Consider the following 20191-nt stretch of genomic DNA (forward strand, 5'->3'; position numbering starts at 1 on the left):
TTGTGATTCCAGAAGTCTGTAATGCCCTTGGGGACAACCTGGACTTATACATGTGCAAACACACAATGCCCATTAGAACAGCTTCAATTTTTCCTACAGGGAGTCCTCTGACACTCTTATGAGAATTTCAGTTTTTCACTCCTTCCTCCTCTGGCAAAAGTCCCCAGTTGCACAACTGGGTCACTTATATGCTCAAACCAAATTTAATAATCAACATTTTTCTATGCTTGGAAAATGAAACCTTCAAAAAGAATGAGTATGTAATGAATGGCTACCTCTGTTATTGACATTGCTGTGCTACTGTATGTATTTTGGTTTTAGAAGGCGTAACACATTTAAAGGATATCCACAATTTCCTTCAAAATATAGGTAAGGAAGAAATAATTTCTAAATTTTCATTATGCCTTATAGAAATGTTGAAAATGCTATTTAATTCATTAAAATTTTAGATCGTGTATACAACTGTCAAAATAGCAAGATGGAATTTGGATAACTGACTGGACTATTTTTTATTTCAGTTTTATGACTATAACATAGATACGGTAAATAGTTGTAAGACTGAATTATTCCTTTAATATTTTACTATTTTGTTGATCATATTATAATGACTTTGTATGAACTAGGGCATTGAACAGCTAAAACTTGGTTTACACATTCACATCATAATGATTCTTATCTTGGAATTATTGCTGATTATTTTGATATAAATACCCATGCTTTTTAACTAACCACATTCTCTAATTAAACCTTTTAAGGTCAGTCACTTACATATGAACTCCGTAAACCCATGTTTGTCAATAATTTGACAGCTCACACTGTAAGTGTATTGATGTGAATAAAGGTTGCATTAAGTAGAGTCCTGGTATGTCCACCTTGATTACCTTCAAAACCAAAATCTTTTGTCCCTGTACTTCTCTCTCTCTCTCTCTCTCTCCATATTCCAAATGTAGGATCAGTGTGTTTCACTGGCCATCCTAGATCATTGTTTCCTCACTCTGGAGGCAAGAAGAATGGGAAAATGAGTTTCTAGTTCTTTTGGCTTCTAGAGCAGTAGGTAACCTCTGATAGCCACCAAGACTTGGATGGCAAAAAATAAGATAACATCTTGGCCATTTACAGGACATATGTCCACTTTGTTAGCTCTTTAATATAACGTGCTTGAGTTTATTTTCTTGCCATCTTTTTTGCTTCTTTGTTACTCTCCAATGGATAGATCATTTTTAACTATGCCTTTGACTACCAGAATGAATCCAAGTAATCATTCCTACTGAGATTTAATAGGCTCATATTATGATCGGAAAATACCTAGTTGTCCAGATGATGCTCACTCCAAAAACTTGTCAGCACACCTGAGTTCTCAATGTTTAATGTCCATCTTGCCAGTCACCAAGGGACTCCTCTCTCCTTTACTGACCACTTACTTCCTACAAAATATGTCACAGAATACTAGAGACTCTACATTCTGAATTCCTTAGAATCTATTTATTTGTTTTGCCATCTCTTCCAATGTTATATCTCACAAGGACTATACATTAACATGCATTTGAATCACCTGGAGAGTATTTTCAAAGTGCAGATCCCTAGACCTCATTCCTGAAATAATTTCTACATTGAAAACTCACAACCTGTATTTTTCATGAACACTCTGTCAGATAATTTTTATGTGTAATGTGATTTGGGATTGCCTGGACCTTACTAAGAAGTTACTAATTAATATCCCTGAGTCCAGTTTCCTCTTCTTGCAGCATATTTTCTACACTATCAAAAACTAAATTTAAAAATATATTAGAATATAATTTCCCATCTTAAAATTTTTGGTACATGCTTAACGTATAAAGAATAAACTTAAGATTCTTCATATGGCACTCATTTCATTTATTTTTAATTCAGACTCTTCAAAATCTTTTCTGTTGACATTGTATGATGGGCCAGACACACAATTTTTCTACTGCACTCAATAGTGTCCATATAAATGTAGTGTATACAGAGAATGCCTCTACTTTTACCTAAATCAGTTAATTACTGCACAGTTTCAAACCAAAATATATCATTTTTTCACTTCTTTAATGCATCAAATACACAATTCATCAGTTGTAGGACTGATCAAAAAATTGAGAGGGTTCTGATCATTTTATGGTTTATTTCAACATCTCTTCCCCAATTTCAACTCATAATGTCATTGCAAATGTTCCCTTTCATTTGTTGCATTTTATTTTAGAGGACATGCAGTGAGGACATGGAAGAGGAACATGCAACATTGCTGACAGAGTTTGTTCTCACAGGATTTTTATATCAACCACAGTGGAAAATACCCCTGTTCCTGGCATTCTTGGTAATATATCTCATCACCATCATGGGGAATCTTGGTCTGATTGCTGTCATCTGGAAAGACCCTCACCTTCATATCCCAATGTACCTACTCCTCGGGAATTTAGCTTTTGTGGATGCTTGGATATCATCCACAGTGACCCCAAAGATGCTGAATAACTTCTTAGCTAAGAGTAAGATGATATCTCTCTCTCAATGCAAGATACAATTTTTTTCCATTGCAATTGGCGTAACCACAGAATGTTTTTTCTTGGCAACAATGGCATATGATCGCTATGTAGCCATATGCAAACCTTTACTTTATCCAGTCATTATGACCAATGGACTGTGCGTCCGGCTATTAATCTTGTCATATATAGCTGGTATTCTTCATGCTTTAATCCATGGAGGATTTTTATTCAGACTAACCTTCTGTAACTCCAACATAGTACATCACATTTACTGTGACATTATCCCATTGTCTAAGATTTCTTGTACTGATTCTTCTATTAATTTTCTAATGGTTTTTATTTTCTCAGGTTCAATTCAGGTATTCAGCATTGTGACTATTCTTATATCTTATACATTTGTTCTCTTCACAATCTTAGAAAAGAAATCTGATAAGGGTGTAAGGAAAGCCTTTTCCACCTGTGGAGCCCACCTCTTCTCTGTCTGTTTATACTATGGCCCCCTTCTCTTAATGTATGTGGGCCCTGCATCTCCGCAAGCAGATGGTCAAAATATAGTGGAGCCTCTATTCTACACTGTCATCATTCCTTTGTTAAATCCTATCATCTACAGTCTGAGAAATAAGCAAGTCATAGTTTCATTCATAAAAATGTTAAAAAGAAATGTTAAGGTTTCATACTAATATCCTTTTTCTATTTACTAAAATAGTCACAAAATTATGCAAGTTAGAGGTACCTATGTTGTTTCCAGTGTTCAAACATTTTTGCAAGTATAACTGTCCTAGCACTTTAATGACCTAACATTTTAGTACCTAATAAACTAATTAAAATATTTATGTTATTCAAAAGCAATCAAGAAATTTTCATTGTGTTCATATCATAATAGAATAATGATTGCAAAAAGTAAATAAAAGTATTTAACAGTTTTATGTGTTATTCACTGTGTGTTTATAAATGCATTAAATGCTAAAATAGTCTAGTTCATTATATAAGGACTTGAGCATGATGGTTTTGATACTAATACCACTGAATTACCTGAGACGCCCCTCACATTTAACCCATAGTGGAGGCAGATTTGTTTTTGAGCCAGCAGAGGTAAATCCCAATAATTCTGCTCACTATCAAAGTTCTTCCATTTCACTATCTTAGGAAAGGGTGAATTCTATTTCTCACAGGAAGTCTACTCACAGGTCAAGTAACAAAATAAATGGAAATGGAAATTCAATGGGAAAAATAAAAATAGAAGGAGTTAACAGTGAAGGCACTGCCATAGTGTAAGAGCATGCTCTTAACTGTGTGTGCTTGTATGAGTAGGAAGAGTCAAGCCACCTCTAACTTTCTAGGATGGCTTCTAAGGCTCTTTCCAGCTGTGTTTATATGACTTTACACAATTTGAAAAACATCCCTAATTCAGGAAATTAAAAGATTAAATAGAATAACTACATTTAAAGTAGGCATAGAGAAGAAATAAGTGTCATAATAGAAAGAAAGTGGTCTTAATATTTTGAGGAAGAAATGAAGCTGCCAAGGTTTGTAAAAATCAATAATATTGCAAGGTTGTTGGAATGTGTTGTATCAATCAGAGGCTTTAAATGCCTGTCATGGAAGTTCCAATAATGTTAACATGATATGACATCATGGCGCCCAGTAAGAGGAAGCAAAAACATGAAATGGATGTAAGAGTTTGGATATTTTCTGCCTCAGAAAGTCATTGAATGTTAACCTTCTTACACTTCATATACTTAAGTATGATAATCATCTTTCTACCAGTCCACCCTGTCCTTCATCTTTCAACAATGAAATTTCTTTCACATTCTCACTGATACCACTGAGGTCCCTAGTCTAAAAACTACTCACATGTAGTTTTGCAAGCCTCTAGTTACTTATTTCCTCCAACCTTCTAACAGTCGCTCACTTCCCCAACATTGCTGTCAGATTGTTTTTTGCAAACGGAACTCTAACTAATTATATCCCCCTTCAATTTCTTTTTTTAGATTGTCATTCCTATCAGATGATATGCTTGTATGTTTTAGGCACCTATATCAGTTTGTATACATATGGATACGTTTTGTTTTTGATATGTATGCATGGTGATAGAAGCTATATATTACTACACATATAGTTAAAATACAATTGTAGCAGCATTAGAATTTAGAGTTTGTTTGAGCAGACTTTATTTTGCAACACGAGATTGCATGTTGTTTGGGGCTTTCTTGAAGGGGTAATAGAGGAGATGAAGGTTTTTACAGGGCAAATGTGGAAGTATGGCAAAAGTAAAGATTGCATTGGCTAGAGTGGAGCAGTAGTGTTATTTTAATCATTCCAGTGGAAAATCTTTAGTTAAAAATTAGCTAGGGGGTTTTGGTTGGTTACACTTAATTTTTGTTTTACCACTTACAATGAGTTGGATCCCTGTTTGCTTAGATACAAACCTAAGTTTATTAGGCTGGACCCATATCAGCCTAATAAACTTTTATTTAATTATTTTAACTATTTTCTCCCTTTTGATCAGCCTCTCCATTATGGGATATTGACCAAAACTCAGGCACACTTGCCACTTTCTGTGACCAGCACAGCTGGTTTGTCTTTGTCTCAGTATGGAGCTCATAATTTACAATCTTTGACCTCTTATAGAAGTATTTCTTTTATTGGACACTTTGTTTTTGTTATTCTAATCATAGTGAGAAAATCTGGCACATGTGGTGGCTACAAGGTGTATTTAAAACTCTTGAGAAAATACAGCACACCATGAAGATTGTAATGACTATCACAAGGATAATGCCAAGGGACTGGGGTATGCTCCATAGCCAAAGTACATCTGAACCAAACCAACTGAAATAAACTAAAGGAGAACAAAAAGTTAATGTTTAAAGCTACCTGTAAGCTTAGCATGTGAGCCCACAGGGCAGTTAGTTGGGAAGATTTTTAGATTTCAGCTCAAAGCATCTTTAGATGATGAAATAAAATGGCAGTTGCAGTCTGATAATTTTTCTGCTTTTCAGTCTGAATGTCTCTTGTCATGTCATTGAATGTTTGGTGAACTTCCTAAGTGGGACACTAAGCGTCATGCATGAAGATCATCCTCTGACATTTATATCAAGTTGTCCAGCCATAGCTTGTAGTGCTTCAGGAATAGGACAATTTCTAAGTAGATAATAAAACATCAAAAACAATGGACAGAACTGGAATTTAATTATGGGTGCACTATATTTTTCTACTGAAACATGATTTTCCCTCCATAATCACCCCATTTCTTTCAAATACAATTATAGTAAGACTGGTTTGTTTACCAAATAGGTCTACCTTCATTAAGCTTCAACTGAGTATTCATTTAAGTGCAAGTTGGAATAGGAATTGATCGTCTCTTTTTAAGAAGGCCTTGTTACGACCTTTACTAAATAATCTCAGATTAGACTTCAAATGCTACTCAAGCTATAAAGCCATACCAACAACATACTATTAGTTTCACCGGCAGTACTGATAGATTTAGGTAAACTCCCCTGTACTCAAAAAAGTCCTAAAAGTAACTCTCAGTTTCCTGGGCCTTCCAGAGTGTAAGGTCTGTCTTACTCTTTACCAGTATTGTTAGAAAGCTTGTGAGCAGCTGTCAGGCCAGATTTTCTCAAGGAGCTGGCTCTAGTTTTGTTGGATAAACACCTGCAAATCTCGTGTTGAAATTTGATTCCAAATACTGGAGGTGTAGAAGATGTGAGGTGTTTGGGTCATGGGGGTCGATCTGTCATGAATACCTTGGTGCCATCCTCATAGCAGTAAGTATGTTCTTACTGTCTTAGTTCCCATGAGGGCTGATTGATAAAAGAGCCCAGCACTGCACTCTCTCTCTTTCATTTCCTCTCTCACCACGTGATCACTACGCATGCCAGCTCCACTTCTCCTGCTGTCATGAGTGAAGGAGGCTGAAGCCATCATCAGAAGTGGACATTTAAGCCATGCTTTCAGTACAGCTTGCAGAATTGTTTTCCAAATAAACATCTTTTATTTATAAATTACCCAGCCTCGAGTATTTCTTTATTACAACACTAAATGGAATAAGGCAGGGCATAATTAGCTCCATAAAGTTAATTCTTAATTTCTTAAAACTCTCCAGACATATCTAATTTTATTCACGTTCTCAAATATGACATTCCATTCACAGTAGTGGTAATATTTACCATAATTATGTTATATTATAAGAACAGATTCTGATTAAAATTTTGCAAATGACTTTATTGCAATCAAAATAAAAATACTCGATGGTTTCTGAATTCTGGAGATAGCAGCTAAGGAGAAGAAGGTAAATGTATTGGTTCTGTTGCAAATTGTTTATGAAGTTCCTTTAATTCTGGTCTCATGTTATGTTTCTAAAGTTATCAGAAATCTTTACTTGTCAGAGCCTTTCCAGGAAATCTGCTGGGATTTTCAGTACAGCTTCTTCCACAATCATTCATGAAAGCATCAGAGTAACACAACAAACTGTCTGTGAATTTCAAAGTTCTTCAAATGACCAAAGCTAAAAATCTGTTAGAGTTTATTTAAGTGCAATGGACATAGAGATTTTGTTACTCTGTGACACAAAACAGGATAGTAATTAGAATTATGACTGACAGTAGTACAATAGTGTTTAAGGATATATAAGAGTTCTGGAAATTTCATAAAATCTAGATTATTATATTAATGAAATGTGTCTGTACAAATATAACAAAGAATGAAAACCATCACCTTTATTGGATAATGCTTCCCATCGAATTTAATGCATCAAAAAGCCTTTTTATAAGAGATGAAACAATTCTTTTTATAAGAGATGAAACAAATTCTTTTAAGATATTCTAGAGGCTCATCTGAGAAATCCCAATGTCCGAGGTCAAAAAAGACTTAAATCAGAATTTAATTTTGGGAAGTTTGTTTAAAATATTAAATGATTTAAATAATTGATTAAACATAGTCATATGTCAACTGTGAAACAACATCACAGTGGAAAAAGATTTCAAAGGCAAATAGAAAAATGTATGTTAGTGTAAAAGAAAAATTGTAGCTTTTTTAACATTGAGAAAACTCAGTTTTTTTTAAAGTAATCAAGTACCAATAAAAGATAACATAAATCAGGGAGGTGAAGCCAAGATGGCCAAATAGGAACAGCTCCAGTCTACAACTCCCAGCATGATTGACGCAGAAGACGGGTGATTTCTGCATTTCCATCTGAGGTACCAGGTTCATCTCACTAGGGAGTGCCAGACAGTGGGTTCAGGACAGTGGGTGCAGTGCACCGTGTGTGAGCCAAAGCAGGGCGAGGCTTTGCCTCACTCTGGAAGTGCAAGGGGTCAGGGAGTTCCCTTTCCTAGTCAAAGAAAGGGGTGACAGAGGGCACCTGGAAAATCGTGTCACTCCCACCCTAATACTGCACTTTTCCAATGGGCTTAAAAAACAGCATACCAGGAGATTATATCCCGCATATGGCTCAGAGGGTCCTACGCCCACAGAGTCTCGCTAATTGCTAGCACAGCAGTCTGAGATCAAACTGCAAGGCGGCAGCGAGGCTGAGGGAGGGGCGCCTGCCATTGCCCAGGCTTGATTAGGTAAACAAAGCAGCCAGGAAGCTCCAACTGGGTGGAGCCCACCACAGCTCCAGGAGGTCTTCCTGCCTCTGTAGGCTCCACCTCTGGGGGCAGGGCACAAACAAACAAAAAGACAGCAGTAACCTCTGCAGACTTAAATGTCTCTGTCTGACAGCTTTGAAGAGAGTAGTGGTTCTCCCAGCATGCAGCTGGAGATCTGAGAACAGGCAGACTGCCTCCTCAAGCGGGTCCCTGACCCCCGAGCAGCCTAACTGGGAGGCACCCCCCAGTAGTGGCAGACTGACACCTCACATGGCTGGGTACTCCTCTGAGACAAAACTTCCAGAGGAACGATCAGGCAGCAGCATTTGCAGTTCACCAAGATCCGCTGTTCTACAGCCACCACTGTTCTGCAGCCACCGCTGCCGATACCCAGGCAAACAGGGTCTGGAGTGGACCTCTAGTAAACTCCAACAGACTTGCAGCTGAGGGTCCTGTCTGTTAGAAGGAAAACTAACAAACAGAAAGGACATCGACACCAAAAGCCCATCTGGACATCACCATCATCAAAGACCAAAAGTAGATAAAACCACAAAGATGGGGAAAAACAGAGCAGAAAAACTGGAAACTCTAAAAAGCAGAGCACCTCTCCTCCTCCAGAGGAATGCAGCTCCTCACCAGCAACGGAACAAAGCTGGACGGAGAATGACTTTGACGAGTTGAGAGAAGAAGGCTTCAGACGATCAAACTACTCCAAGCTACAGGAGGAAATTCAAACCAATGGCAAAGAAGTTAAAAACTTTGAAAAAAAATTAGACAAATGGATACCTAGAATAACCAATGCAGAGAAGTCCTTAAAGGAGCTGATGGAGCTGAAAGCCAAGGCTCGAGAACTATGTGAAGAATGCAGAAGCCTCGGAGCTGATGCGATCAACTGGAAGAAAGGGTATCAGTGATGGAAGACGAAATGAATGAAATGAAGTGAGAAGGGAAGTTTAGAGAAAAAAGAATAAAAAGAAATGAACAAAGCCTCCAAGAAATATGGGACTGTGTGAAAAAACCAAAACTGCGACTGATTGGTGTACCTGAAAGTGATGGGGAGAATGGAACCAAGTTGGAAAACACTCTGCAGGATATTATCCAGGAGAACTTCCCCAATCTAGCAAGGTAGGCCAACACTCAGATTCAGGAAATACAGAGAATGCCACAAAGATACTCCTCAAGAAGAGCAACTCCAAGACACATAATTGTCAGATTTGCCAAAGTTGAAATGAAGGAAAAATGTAAAGGGCAGCCAGAGAAAAAGGTCGGGTTACCCACAAAGGGAAGCCCATCAGACTAACAGCGGATCTCTTGGCAGAAACTCTACAATCCAGAAGAGAGTGGGAGCCAATATTCAACATTCTGAAAGAAAAGAATTTTCAACCCAGAATTTCATATCCAGCCAAACTAAGCTTCATAAGTGAAGGAGAAATAAAATCCTTTACAGACAAGCAAATGCTGAGAGATTTTGTCACCACCAGGCCTGCCCTAAAAGAGCTCCTGAAGGAAGCACTAAACATGGAAGGGAACAACCGGTAACAGCCACTGCAAAAACATGCCAAAATGTAAAGACCATCAAGGCTAGGAAGAAACTGCATCAACTAACGAGCAAAATCACCAGCCAACATCATAATGACAGGACCAAATTCACACATAACAATATTAACTTTAAATGTAAATGGGCTAAATGCTCCAATTAAAAGACACAGACTGGCAAATTGGATAAAGAGTCAAGACCCATCAGTGTGCTGTATTCAGGAAACCCATCTCATGTGCAGAGACACACATAGGCTCAAACTAAAGGGATGGGGGAAGATCTACCAAGCAAATGGAAAACAAAAAAAGGCAGGGGTTGCAATCCTAGTCTCTGATAAAACAGACTTTAAACCAACAAAGATCAAAAGAGACAAAGAAGGCCATTACATAATGGTAAAGGGATCAATTCAACAAGAAGAGCTAACTATCCTAAATATATATGCACCCAATACAGGAGCACCCAGATTCATAAAGCAAGTCCTTAGTGACTTACAAAGAGACTTAGACTCTCACACAATAATAATGGGAGACTTTAACACCCCACTGTCTACATTAGACAGATCAATGAGACAGAAAGTTAACAAGGACACCCAGGAATTGAACTCAGCTCTGCACCAAACAGACCTAATAGACATCTACAGAACTCTCCACCACAAATCAACAGAATGTACATTTTTTTCAGCACCACACCACACTTATTCCAAAATTGACCACATACTTGGAAGTAAAGCACTCTTCAGCAAATGTAAAAGAACAGAAATTATAACAAACTGTCTCTCAGACTACAGTGCAAACAAACTAGAACTCAGGATTAAGGAAATCACTCAAAACCACTCAACTAAATGGAAACTGAACAACCTGCTCCTGAATGACTACTGGGTACATAATGAAATGAAGGCAGAAATAAAGATGTTCTTTGAAACCAACGAGAACAAAGACACAACATACCAAATCTCTGGGACACATTCAAAGCAGTGTGTAGAGGGAAATTTATAGCACTAAACGCCCACAAGAGAAAGCAGGAAAGATCCAAAATTGACACCCTAACATCACAATTAAAAGAACTAGAAAAGCAAGAGCAAACACATTCAAAAGCTAGCAGAAGGCAAGAAATAACTAAAATCAGAGCAGAACTGAAGGAAATAGAGACACAAAAAACCCTTCAAAAAATTAATGAATCCAGGAGCTGTTTTTTTGAAAAGATCAACAAAATCGATAGACTGCTAGCAAGACTAATAAAGAAGAAGAGAGAGAATAATCAAATATACACAATAAAAAATGATAAAGGGGATATCACCAGCGATCCCACAAATACAAACTACCATCAGAGAATACTACAAACACCTCTATGCAAATAAACTACAAAATCTAGAAGAAATGGATAAATTCCTCGACACATACACCCTTCCTAGACTAAACCAGGAAGAAGTTGAATCTCTGAATAGACCAACAACAGGCTTTGAAATTGTGGCAATAATTAATAGCTTGCTAACCAAAAACAGTCCAGGACCAGATGGATTCACAGCTGAATTCCACCAGAGGTACAAGGAGGAACTGGTACCATTCCTTCTGAAACTATTCCAATCAATAGAAAAAGACGGACTCCTCCCTAACTCATTTTATGAGGCCAGCATCATCCTGATACCAAAGCTGGGCAGAGACACAACCAAAAAAGAGAATTTTAGAGAATTTTTAGAGAATTTTAGACCAATATCCTTGATGAACATTGATGCAAAAATCCTCAATAAAATACTGGCAAACCGAACCCAGCAGCACATCAAAAATCTTATCCACCATGATCAAGTGGGCTTCATCCCTGGGATGCAAGGCTGGTTCAACATATGAAAATCAATAAATGTAATCCATCATATAAACAGAACCAAAGACAAAAACCACATGATTATCTCAATAGATGCAGAAAAGGCCTTTGACAAAATTCAACAACTCTTCATGCTAAAAACTCTCAATAAATTAGGTATTGATGGGACATATCTCAAAATAATAAGAGCTATCTATGATAAACCCACAGCCAATACCATACTGAATGGGCAAAAACTGGATGCATTCCATCTGAAAACTGGCACAAGACAGGGATGCCCTCTCTCACCACTCCTATTCAACATAGTGTTGGAAGTTCTGGCCTGGGCAATTAGGCAGGAGAAGGAAATAAAGGGTATTCAATTAGGAAAAGAGGAAGTCAAATTGTCCCTGTTTGCAGATGACATGATTGTATATCTGGAAAACCCCATTGTCTCAGCCCAAAATCTCCTTAAGCTGATAAGCAACTTCAGCAAAGTCTCAGGATACAAAATCATGTACAAAAATCACAAGCATTCTTATACACCAAAAACAGACAAACAGAGAGCCAAATCATGAGTGATCTCCCATTCACAATGGCTTCAAAGAGAATAAAATACCTAGGAATCCAACTTACAAGTGATGTGAAGGACCTCTTCAAGGAGAACTACAAACCACTGCTCAAGGAAATAAAAGAGGCTACAAACAAATGGAAGAACATTCCATACTCATGGGTAGGAAGAATCAATATCATGAAAATGGCCATACTGCCCAAGGTAATTTACAGATTCAATGCCATCCCCATCAAGCTACCAATGGCTTTCTTCACAGAATTGGCAAAAACTACTTTAAAGTTCATATGGAACCAAAAAAGAGCCCACATCACCAAGTCAATCCTAAGCCAAAAGAACAAAGCTGGAGGCATCAAGCTACCTGACTTCAAACTATACTACAAGGCTACAGTAACCAAAACAGCATGGTACTGGTACCAAAACAGAGATATAGATCAATGGAACAGAACACAGCCCTCAGAAATAATACCGCATATCTACAACCATCTGATCTTTGACAAACCTGAGAAAAACAAGCAATGGGGAAAGGATTCCCTATTTAATAAATGGTGCTGGGAAAACTGGCTAGCCATATGTAGAAAGCTGAAACTGGATCCCTTCCTTACACCTTATACAAAAGTTAATTCAAGATGGATTAAAGACTTACATGTTAGACATAAAACCATAAAAACCCTAGAAGAAAACCTAGGGAATACCATTCAGGACATAGGCATGGGCAAGGACTTCATGTCCAAAACACCAAAAGCAATGGCAACAAAAGACAAAATTGACAAATGGGATCTAATTAAACTAAAGAGCTTCTGCACAGCAAAAGAAACTACCATCAGAGTGAACAGGCAACCTACAAAATGGGAGAAAATTTTCGCAACCTACTCATCTGACAAAGGGCTAATATCCAGAATCTACAATGAACTCAAACAAATTTACAAGAAAAAAACGAACAACCCCATCAAAAAGTGGGCGAAGGATATGAACAGACACTTCTCAAAAGAAGACATTTATGCAGCAAAAAAACACATGAAAAAATGCTCATCATCACTGGCCATCAGAGAAATGCAAATCAAAACCACAATGAGATACTATCTCACACCAGTTAGAATGGCGATCATTAAAATGTCCGGAAACAATAGGCGCTGGAGAAGATGTGGAGAAATAGGAAGAGTTTTATACTGTTGGTTGGACTGTAAACTAGTTCAACCATTGTGGAAGTCAGTGTGGCGATTCCTCAGGGATCTAGAACTGGAAATACCATTAGACCCAGCCATCCCATTACTGGGTATATACCCAAAGGATTATAAATCATGCTGCTATAAAGACACATGCACATGTATGTTTATTGTGACACTATTCACAATAGCAAAGACTTGGAACCAACCCAAATGTCCACCAGTGATAGAGGGGATTAAGAAAATGTGGCACATATACATCATGGAATACTATGCAGCTATAAAAAATGATGAGTTCATGTCCTTTGTAGGGACATGGATGAAACTGGAAACCATCATTCTCAGCAAACTACTGCAAGGACAAAAAACCAAACACCGCATGTTCTCACTCATAGGTGGGAATTGAACAATGAGAACACATGGACACAGGAAGGGGAACATCACACACCAGGGACTCTTGTGGGGTGGGGGTAGGGGGTAGGGATAGCATTAGGAGATATACCTAATGCTAAATGAGGAGTTAATGGGTACAGCACACCAACATGGCACATGTATACATATGTAACAAACCTGCACATTGTGCACATGTACCCTAAAACTTAAAGTATAATGATAATAAAATTTTAAAAAGATAACAAATCAGAAAATTGTCTTGATAAACTATAAAATATTTGTTTCCAGGCCACTTACTTAAAATGTAAAGAATAAACATTAGCAATTTCCAATGAGAGCAGGCCAATACACTGTGATAACTTTTCATTTTAACAGAATAGACCAAATTATAGTTTTACAATGTTTTACTTTTAATATTAAGACCTCTTACAATAAATTCAATTCTAGCCGATTTGACCACGCAAGATTCTCTTTCACTTTCCAATTTTCTGTGTTCACTTGGTTTCTGTTCTTCCCTCATTCATTTTGAAATACACTTCTCAGATACTTAGCATACAAGGATGTTTCCCTTATGTTATTTAGTAGTGATGATTATCACACATTAATTATAATTCTTAACTCTTAGTAACTTTCTTTTCTGGGATATAGGCAATTTCCAAATAAGCATCACACTAGCATTTTACAGATTGGCAAATCTCTGAGTATACAATTTCATAATTTCTAGAAGCATGTGCTTTCCCATTACATAATTCTTCCATGTGGCACAGGGCATGTTTGCTAATGAACACAAATATTTTTATTTCTTCTGTAACAAGAAGTACAAAGTAGATAAGTATATGCTCAGCAATTAATGTTTTAATATTTTTTCTTATTTGGAAATAATCCAGATATTCAATGACTATTGGTAATTTAATTCAACTGTGTGAAACTCTAAGGGTATAATTTATCAGAGAGAAGAGGGGAGGCATTTTTAAGCAGATCTATTAGTAAACATAGTTATAGTTTAAAAGTTCATTTATAAACTTTTATTGTACTTAGATCTACTTAATTCACTTGTTCTAAATTGTTTGGGTTACTCATGAAAATTTCATAAGACATTAGACAAAACTAGTTACCTCTCAAATTACTTTCTTGTTAACTATACAGCACATTTATGTCAGTCAGTCATCATGAAAGCAAAAATCTAAAAGCCAAATATATGTTTTTGTTGTTTTATTGCTGTGCCTGGTATATATGAAGTAAATGCTATCACATTTTCACATAGGTGTTTAGGTTGAACTGTTAGTTTTCTGAATTTAAACATCAGTTAGAGATAATATAAACTTATTTGACTAGTAAACTCAGCTAACATAAAAGTTGTGTGTTTGTATTATATTTAATTTTGAAAACTCTAAAGAGATGTCTATTTTAGTTGAACCAACAAACTTGAAGTAGCTTTGACTTAACAGAGATTATCATAGATAATGTGAACCTTAAAAATATATTGGTGAATTTCCATCTTTCTGAGTTTAAGGAATCCTTAATTCATATAAGCATATATTCTTCTATAGGCCAAACGAATAGAACTAGATTACAAATTAATTTTGCAATACCATCCAAAGGTAGCAAAATGTCACCTATACAACATATAGACATACATAAATTTACAGAAAGAAGCAAATATTATAGAGTTCATTCTAAAATTGTAGCCCCATGTCAGGTACAATAACAACAAACTCAAGGCTGGGCATGGTGGCTCTTGCCTATAATCCCAGAACTTTGGGAGGCTGAAGTGGGTGGATCACCTGAGGTCAGGATTTTGAGACCGGCCAGGCCAACATGGTGAAACCCTGTCTCTACTAAAAATAGAAAAATTATCCAGGGTTGGTGGTGTGCCCCCGTATTCCCCACTGCTTGGGAATCACTTGAACACAGGAGATGGAGGTTGCCATGAGCCAAGATTGCACCACTGCACTCCAACCTGGCTGACAGAGTGAAACTCTGTCAAAAAAAAAAAAAAGAGAGAAGGAGAAAAAAATAATTTATAAGACTCTCTAGACATGAATTGTTCTTCTCATAGTTGGAAGAAGTTAAGATGTCTTGCCCAGATGACCAAAGCTTTTTATTAATATTTTTGGAAAATGTTTTTACTATTTTTCATTTGACCCATTTACAAATGCCTCTTTTTTGTTCAGATGTGATGTGTCCTTGAAATTTGCATATAAAATATAAAGTTCTCATACCTTGCAGTAGACATGTAAGAATATTTACATGTTAAAGTCACAGTGCTTAGATTTCAGACTTAAGTACCACAGTTTTCCAAAACAAATAAACAAAAAGAGTGTTGATAGAGACCCAGTTAAGACAAGAGAGCCAAGATAACCACCTTAAACAAAGGTAGGTTTTGTGATGTAGATAAAGTTAATACCTTCTCCATTATTTAGAGGTTTAGTCCTACTACTCTTCCTGGACCAGATATGTAGATCTCTTACAAATGGAGATTGTTTTAAATTTCTCTTCTAAAGGGAATCTCAAAACAACCAAATCAAAATAGTCTTTATGCCAATAGGTAAAATATTTTGGTAATTATTTGGCCTCATCATTCACATATCATTCCAGTTTTTGTTTTGTAACTACATTAAAGATTTCAGGGTGGATCTTATCATTGAATAGAACAAGGATTTTCTACTCCTGAAATGAACATAGATTGACCACAATGTTTTACAAATAGTACCTCTAATCTTGCCTTATATTCAGAGACTCATTTATCCTTTTTTCTTTGATTGCATGACAGACAAGTGAGTTTTTGATGAAATACTTTGGGGATGGATTCTAAGAGATTATTTCTTATTTCCTCAGCACTTTTGGTCTTTCCCTGGAAGATTGAGGGATTGGATCTTTGCTCTCTGTCTTAGGTATGCAACATTTAGCTTCAGCTACAGGCTTCACTAGGTTCCAGGATCATGTGAATAAACTGGTACAGATCAAAGAGTCCTAAATCATATGATCCAAGAAGAATTAGAAATTCCACAGAAAATTTCTGGGGCATATGTTTGGGAGAGAATATTTTTCACTATTGCTCTGAGCTCAGATTTTGACCAAGGTGCAAAAATTGGTAAAGAGAAGGCAGGCTTGGTTGATCTGATGAACTGACTTTATACGGTAATTGACTAGACTTTTTTTTATATTCTTACTGGTGAAAACATAACTGAACAAAAGCCTTAGTAGACTCAGAGTTATGAGTTAGAGGATAATATAGAGAAATATAGATGAAACTGCCATTGCAAAGATTATGAAAATGAGAAAAAAACTCACATAGGAATATTTTGTCAGTGAATCTGAAACAGGAAAATTAGACAGTACTTCTAAACAAGCTGACTTTCTTTATTCCTGTGTGTAGGCCAAACTACATTTGGGAAGAATTTACTTTATAGTGTTTGACTTTGAAACAAAGATGACAAGAGCCGCCCCTCAAAGCAAACCTCCTCCTTGCTTGGGGCCCAGGCCACAAGATTAGATATTATGGCTCAAGAGACATACAGCTAAAGGCCACAAGACTCCTGACCTCCCTAGTTACTCCTGTAGATAACATTATTATTGTAAAACTTAATATTTTTAGACCCTGTATTCTGATGAAACAGTTGGCACCACTCAGACTGGTAATCTTGCGTGTCTGGTCTTGTAGCTCTTTTCCAGAAACTGGTTTACTACAAGACTTCAACTTTGACTCCATACACCTTTATCCTCAAACCAATGAATCAGCATTCCCCATTTCCTAACCCTCTTCCTGAAAAAGTATCTTTAAAAACCCCTAGCCTTTGGCGTGCATGGTGGCTCTTTTTTTAATCCCGGCACTTTGTGAGGCTGAGGCAGACCAATCACTTGAGGTCAGGAGTTTGAGACCAGCCTGGCAAGCATAGTAATATCCTGTTTCTTCTGAAAACACAAAAATTAGCTAGGCGTGAGGGTACACATTTGTAATCACAGATACTTGGGGGTCTGAGACACGAGAATCACCTGAACCCAGGAGGTGGAGGAGGTTGCAGTGAGCAGACTTCCTGCCACTGCACTTGAGCCTGGGTGATGGAGTGACTCTGTCTCAAAAAAAAAAAAGACAAAATAAACAAACAGAAAGAAAGAGAGAGAGAAAGAGAGAAAGAAAGAGAAGAGGAGAAGAGAAGAAAAGAAAAGAAAAAGGAAAAGAAATGAAAACCAACACTCTAGCCTCTGACTATTTGGAGAGTTTGACTTGAGTTATAATTAAACTCTGCTTTCCCATTTAGCCAGGTAATAAATTGGAATTGCGTGCATTAAACTTTTCCCCTGTTGCAATTCCCCTGTCTTGATAATTGGCTCTAACCGGGTAGCAGGCAAGAAGAACTCATTTTGTGGTAACATAGACAGAAAGAGCAATTGGAGTTAAGTTAGTCATTGACTCACACCCAGACTGTATGGAAAAAATACACACACACACACACATACACACACACACACACACACACATTCTAATTGGATAGAAAGGTAGAATGACATTTTGAAGGCAGTGTAAGAACACCACCTATGAGGGAATACATTGCAAGACTGTCTTTGTTTTTTCTTCTCTTTTCCCCTGACCTTTGCCTAATAAAATTTCTCATCAGATTTCCTCTCGCCTGAAAGTTAGGAAAATATCTGGAGTTTGAGCTACAGTTTCATGAGGTGGACAATTTTACTTGGGATTGGCTTATGAAGGGAATCTAGATCACTGGCCTTATTAAAATCATGACTAGCTCAGATGAGACTATGCTAATCAAAATACTAAAAGCATCCAGTTTTTTTTATTATTATCATACTTTAAGTTCTGGGATACATGTCAGAATGTACAGGTTTGTTACATAGGTATACATGGAGCATTCAGTTTTTAAAAATCAACATTTATTTTAAGTTCTGTGGTATATGTGCAGGTTAGTTATATAGGTAAATGTGTGCCATGGTGGTTTGCTACACAAATGAACACATCACCTAGTTATTAAGCCCAACATCCATTAGCTATTCTTCCTGATGAAGAACATGTAATTTTATATACTAACTGAAGTTTGCATAAAATGCCAGAAGTGAAACATATTGTGGGAAACTGTGGCATAAAGTGTAATTTCAATTGTAAAAATTAGAACTGGCTTACAGTGACTTAATGTTTATGATTCTGAAGTCCATAGCACACTGTGGAATAATCTGTATTTCACATACACATTTAAATCTACAATGCCCAGTTGAAGATCTCCACTTTATCCACGTGGAATTATTACCATTTTTTCTTTATATTTCCTGTATCAGTGATATGGCTCTGATGAGTGGAGGAACACCAGGGTTGTTTGTCTCTCGTTGAATTGGAAAAAATGACATGGACACACATGGAAACTTTTCTGGAGCTGCTTTAAAAAGAAACAAAAACTTTTCAAGGATTGCTTTTCCTTTTTATCTGTCTAAAATAATTTCTTAATAAATCCTACCACATTCCCACCTGTGGAAATATCACCCTAATTGCTGTTAGGGGGTTTTGGGTGATGACTCTTTCTGGCTATTTCCTGCTGAAAGGGACATCAGATGGGGAAGGTACTAGGGCTCCTCCTGGGGGTGATCTAAGGTCCTTGGAAGAACAGCGTGTCCTTGCGTTGTTTAGTTTGCAGCACCATCTGGAGCTTGATTACTTCTACATGAGAAGAAACAATTTGAGTTATAATATTGAGTATAAGGGGTCCAAATATTAATACAAGACATATAAGCAAGAGAAGGCTTACCAAAGGGGTTAGCCAATTCCATAAAGAAGAGTGGAATTCATTAAAGAGGGATAGTAGTCACCCAGGGCTGAGGCCTGCACTTTCTCTGAGCCTGTCAATAATTTTGATTTGACTGTTAAGTACATGTAGGTTTTCCTCTACTTTACTAGAGGTGTTAATCCAAGATATAGAATTTCCCTTTGGGGGTCTATGAAGTTCATTGGTTTGATTGTCCTCTACAAAGAAACCTCTGAGTTATGGGCACCCTACTCACTTTTATTACCTGGCAGAATTAGTAGGATAAAATTGCCCAGAACTAGCATATCTCTTAGTGTGGGGTGGGGATGTTTCCTTATCTTTCAGGTGGCCAAGGGCATGCTTCTCTGATTTATAACCACTATTAGCCATCATTTACAGTGTATTTTCTACCTATTTATTACACATCAAAGCTCTCTCATAATGTGAAGTAATTTTCTACCCTCAAAACTCAAAATGGTAGATAACACAATGCATAACAGAATAAAGATTTTGATTCTGACAGGGAACTACCTGCTTTTAATTTTGGGGATTTCATGAAGAAAATCGTTTTTTTTTTTTTTCCCCCAAAATGAGGTCTGTGAGGCCTCCTCTGTTTTCCCAAGGAGTCCCACGCTACCATAAGTTATGTTAAGGCCTCCCATGAATTCATTAAGAGTGGTAAGACAAAAAATCGAGACAAATAATTCAGTCAACTGAAAAGAAAAGAGGACATTTTCAGAAAACAAGAGCCAAGAAGAGAAAAACAAAAAGGCCTTTTAAATATACCTATAAATTGAATATCCACTTTTAATTAAGCTGAGCACTCTTTAAGAAAATCCTTTTAAATCCCATGTTACTTGACTTTAGCCATGCCAAGCAGTTAAG

The 20191-nt window shown here is 37.0% G+C and overlaps 1 protein-coding gene across 1 annotated transcript; it reads left to right on the forward strand.

Moving 5' to 3' along the window:
* The first annotated feature begins 233 nt into the window (after positions 1-233).
* On the forward strand, positions 234-3311 carry OR5H15 (olfactory receptor family 5 subfamily H member 15). Its single transcript, XM_004035954.5, has 2 exons — positions 234-369; positions 2219-3311. The coding sequence occupies exon 2, from the start codon at positions 2237-2239 to the stop codon at positions 3176-3178; it is 942 nt and encodes a 313-aa protein (XP_004036002.5). The 5' UTR covers positions 234-369; positions 2219-2236; the 3' UTR covers positions 3179-3311.
* The last annotated feature ends 16880 nt before the right edge of the window (positions 3312-20191 follow it).

Source organism: Gorilla gorilla, chromosome 2 (genome assembly GCF_029281585.2).
Source record: "Gorilla gorilla gorilla isolate KB3781 chromosome 2, NHGRI_mGorGor1-v2.1_pri, whole genome shotgun sequence".
Lineage (NCBI taxonomy): Eukaryota > Metazoa > Chordata > Mammalia > Primates > Hominidae > Gorilla > Gorilla gorilla.

Bases quoted from the DNA above. Each gene is read 5' to 3' on its own strand.
- OR5H15 (XM_004035954.5), top strand. From the start codon at position 2,237: ATGGAAGAGGAACATGCAACATTGCTGACAGAGTTTGTTCTCACAGGA.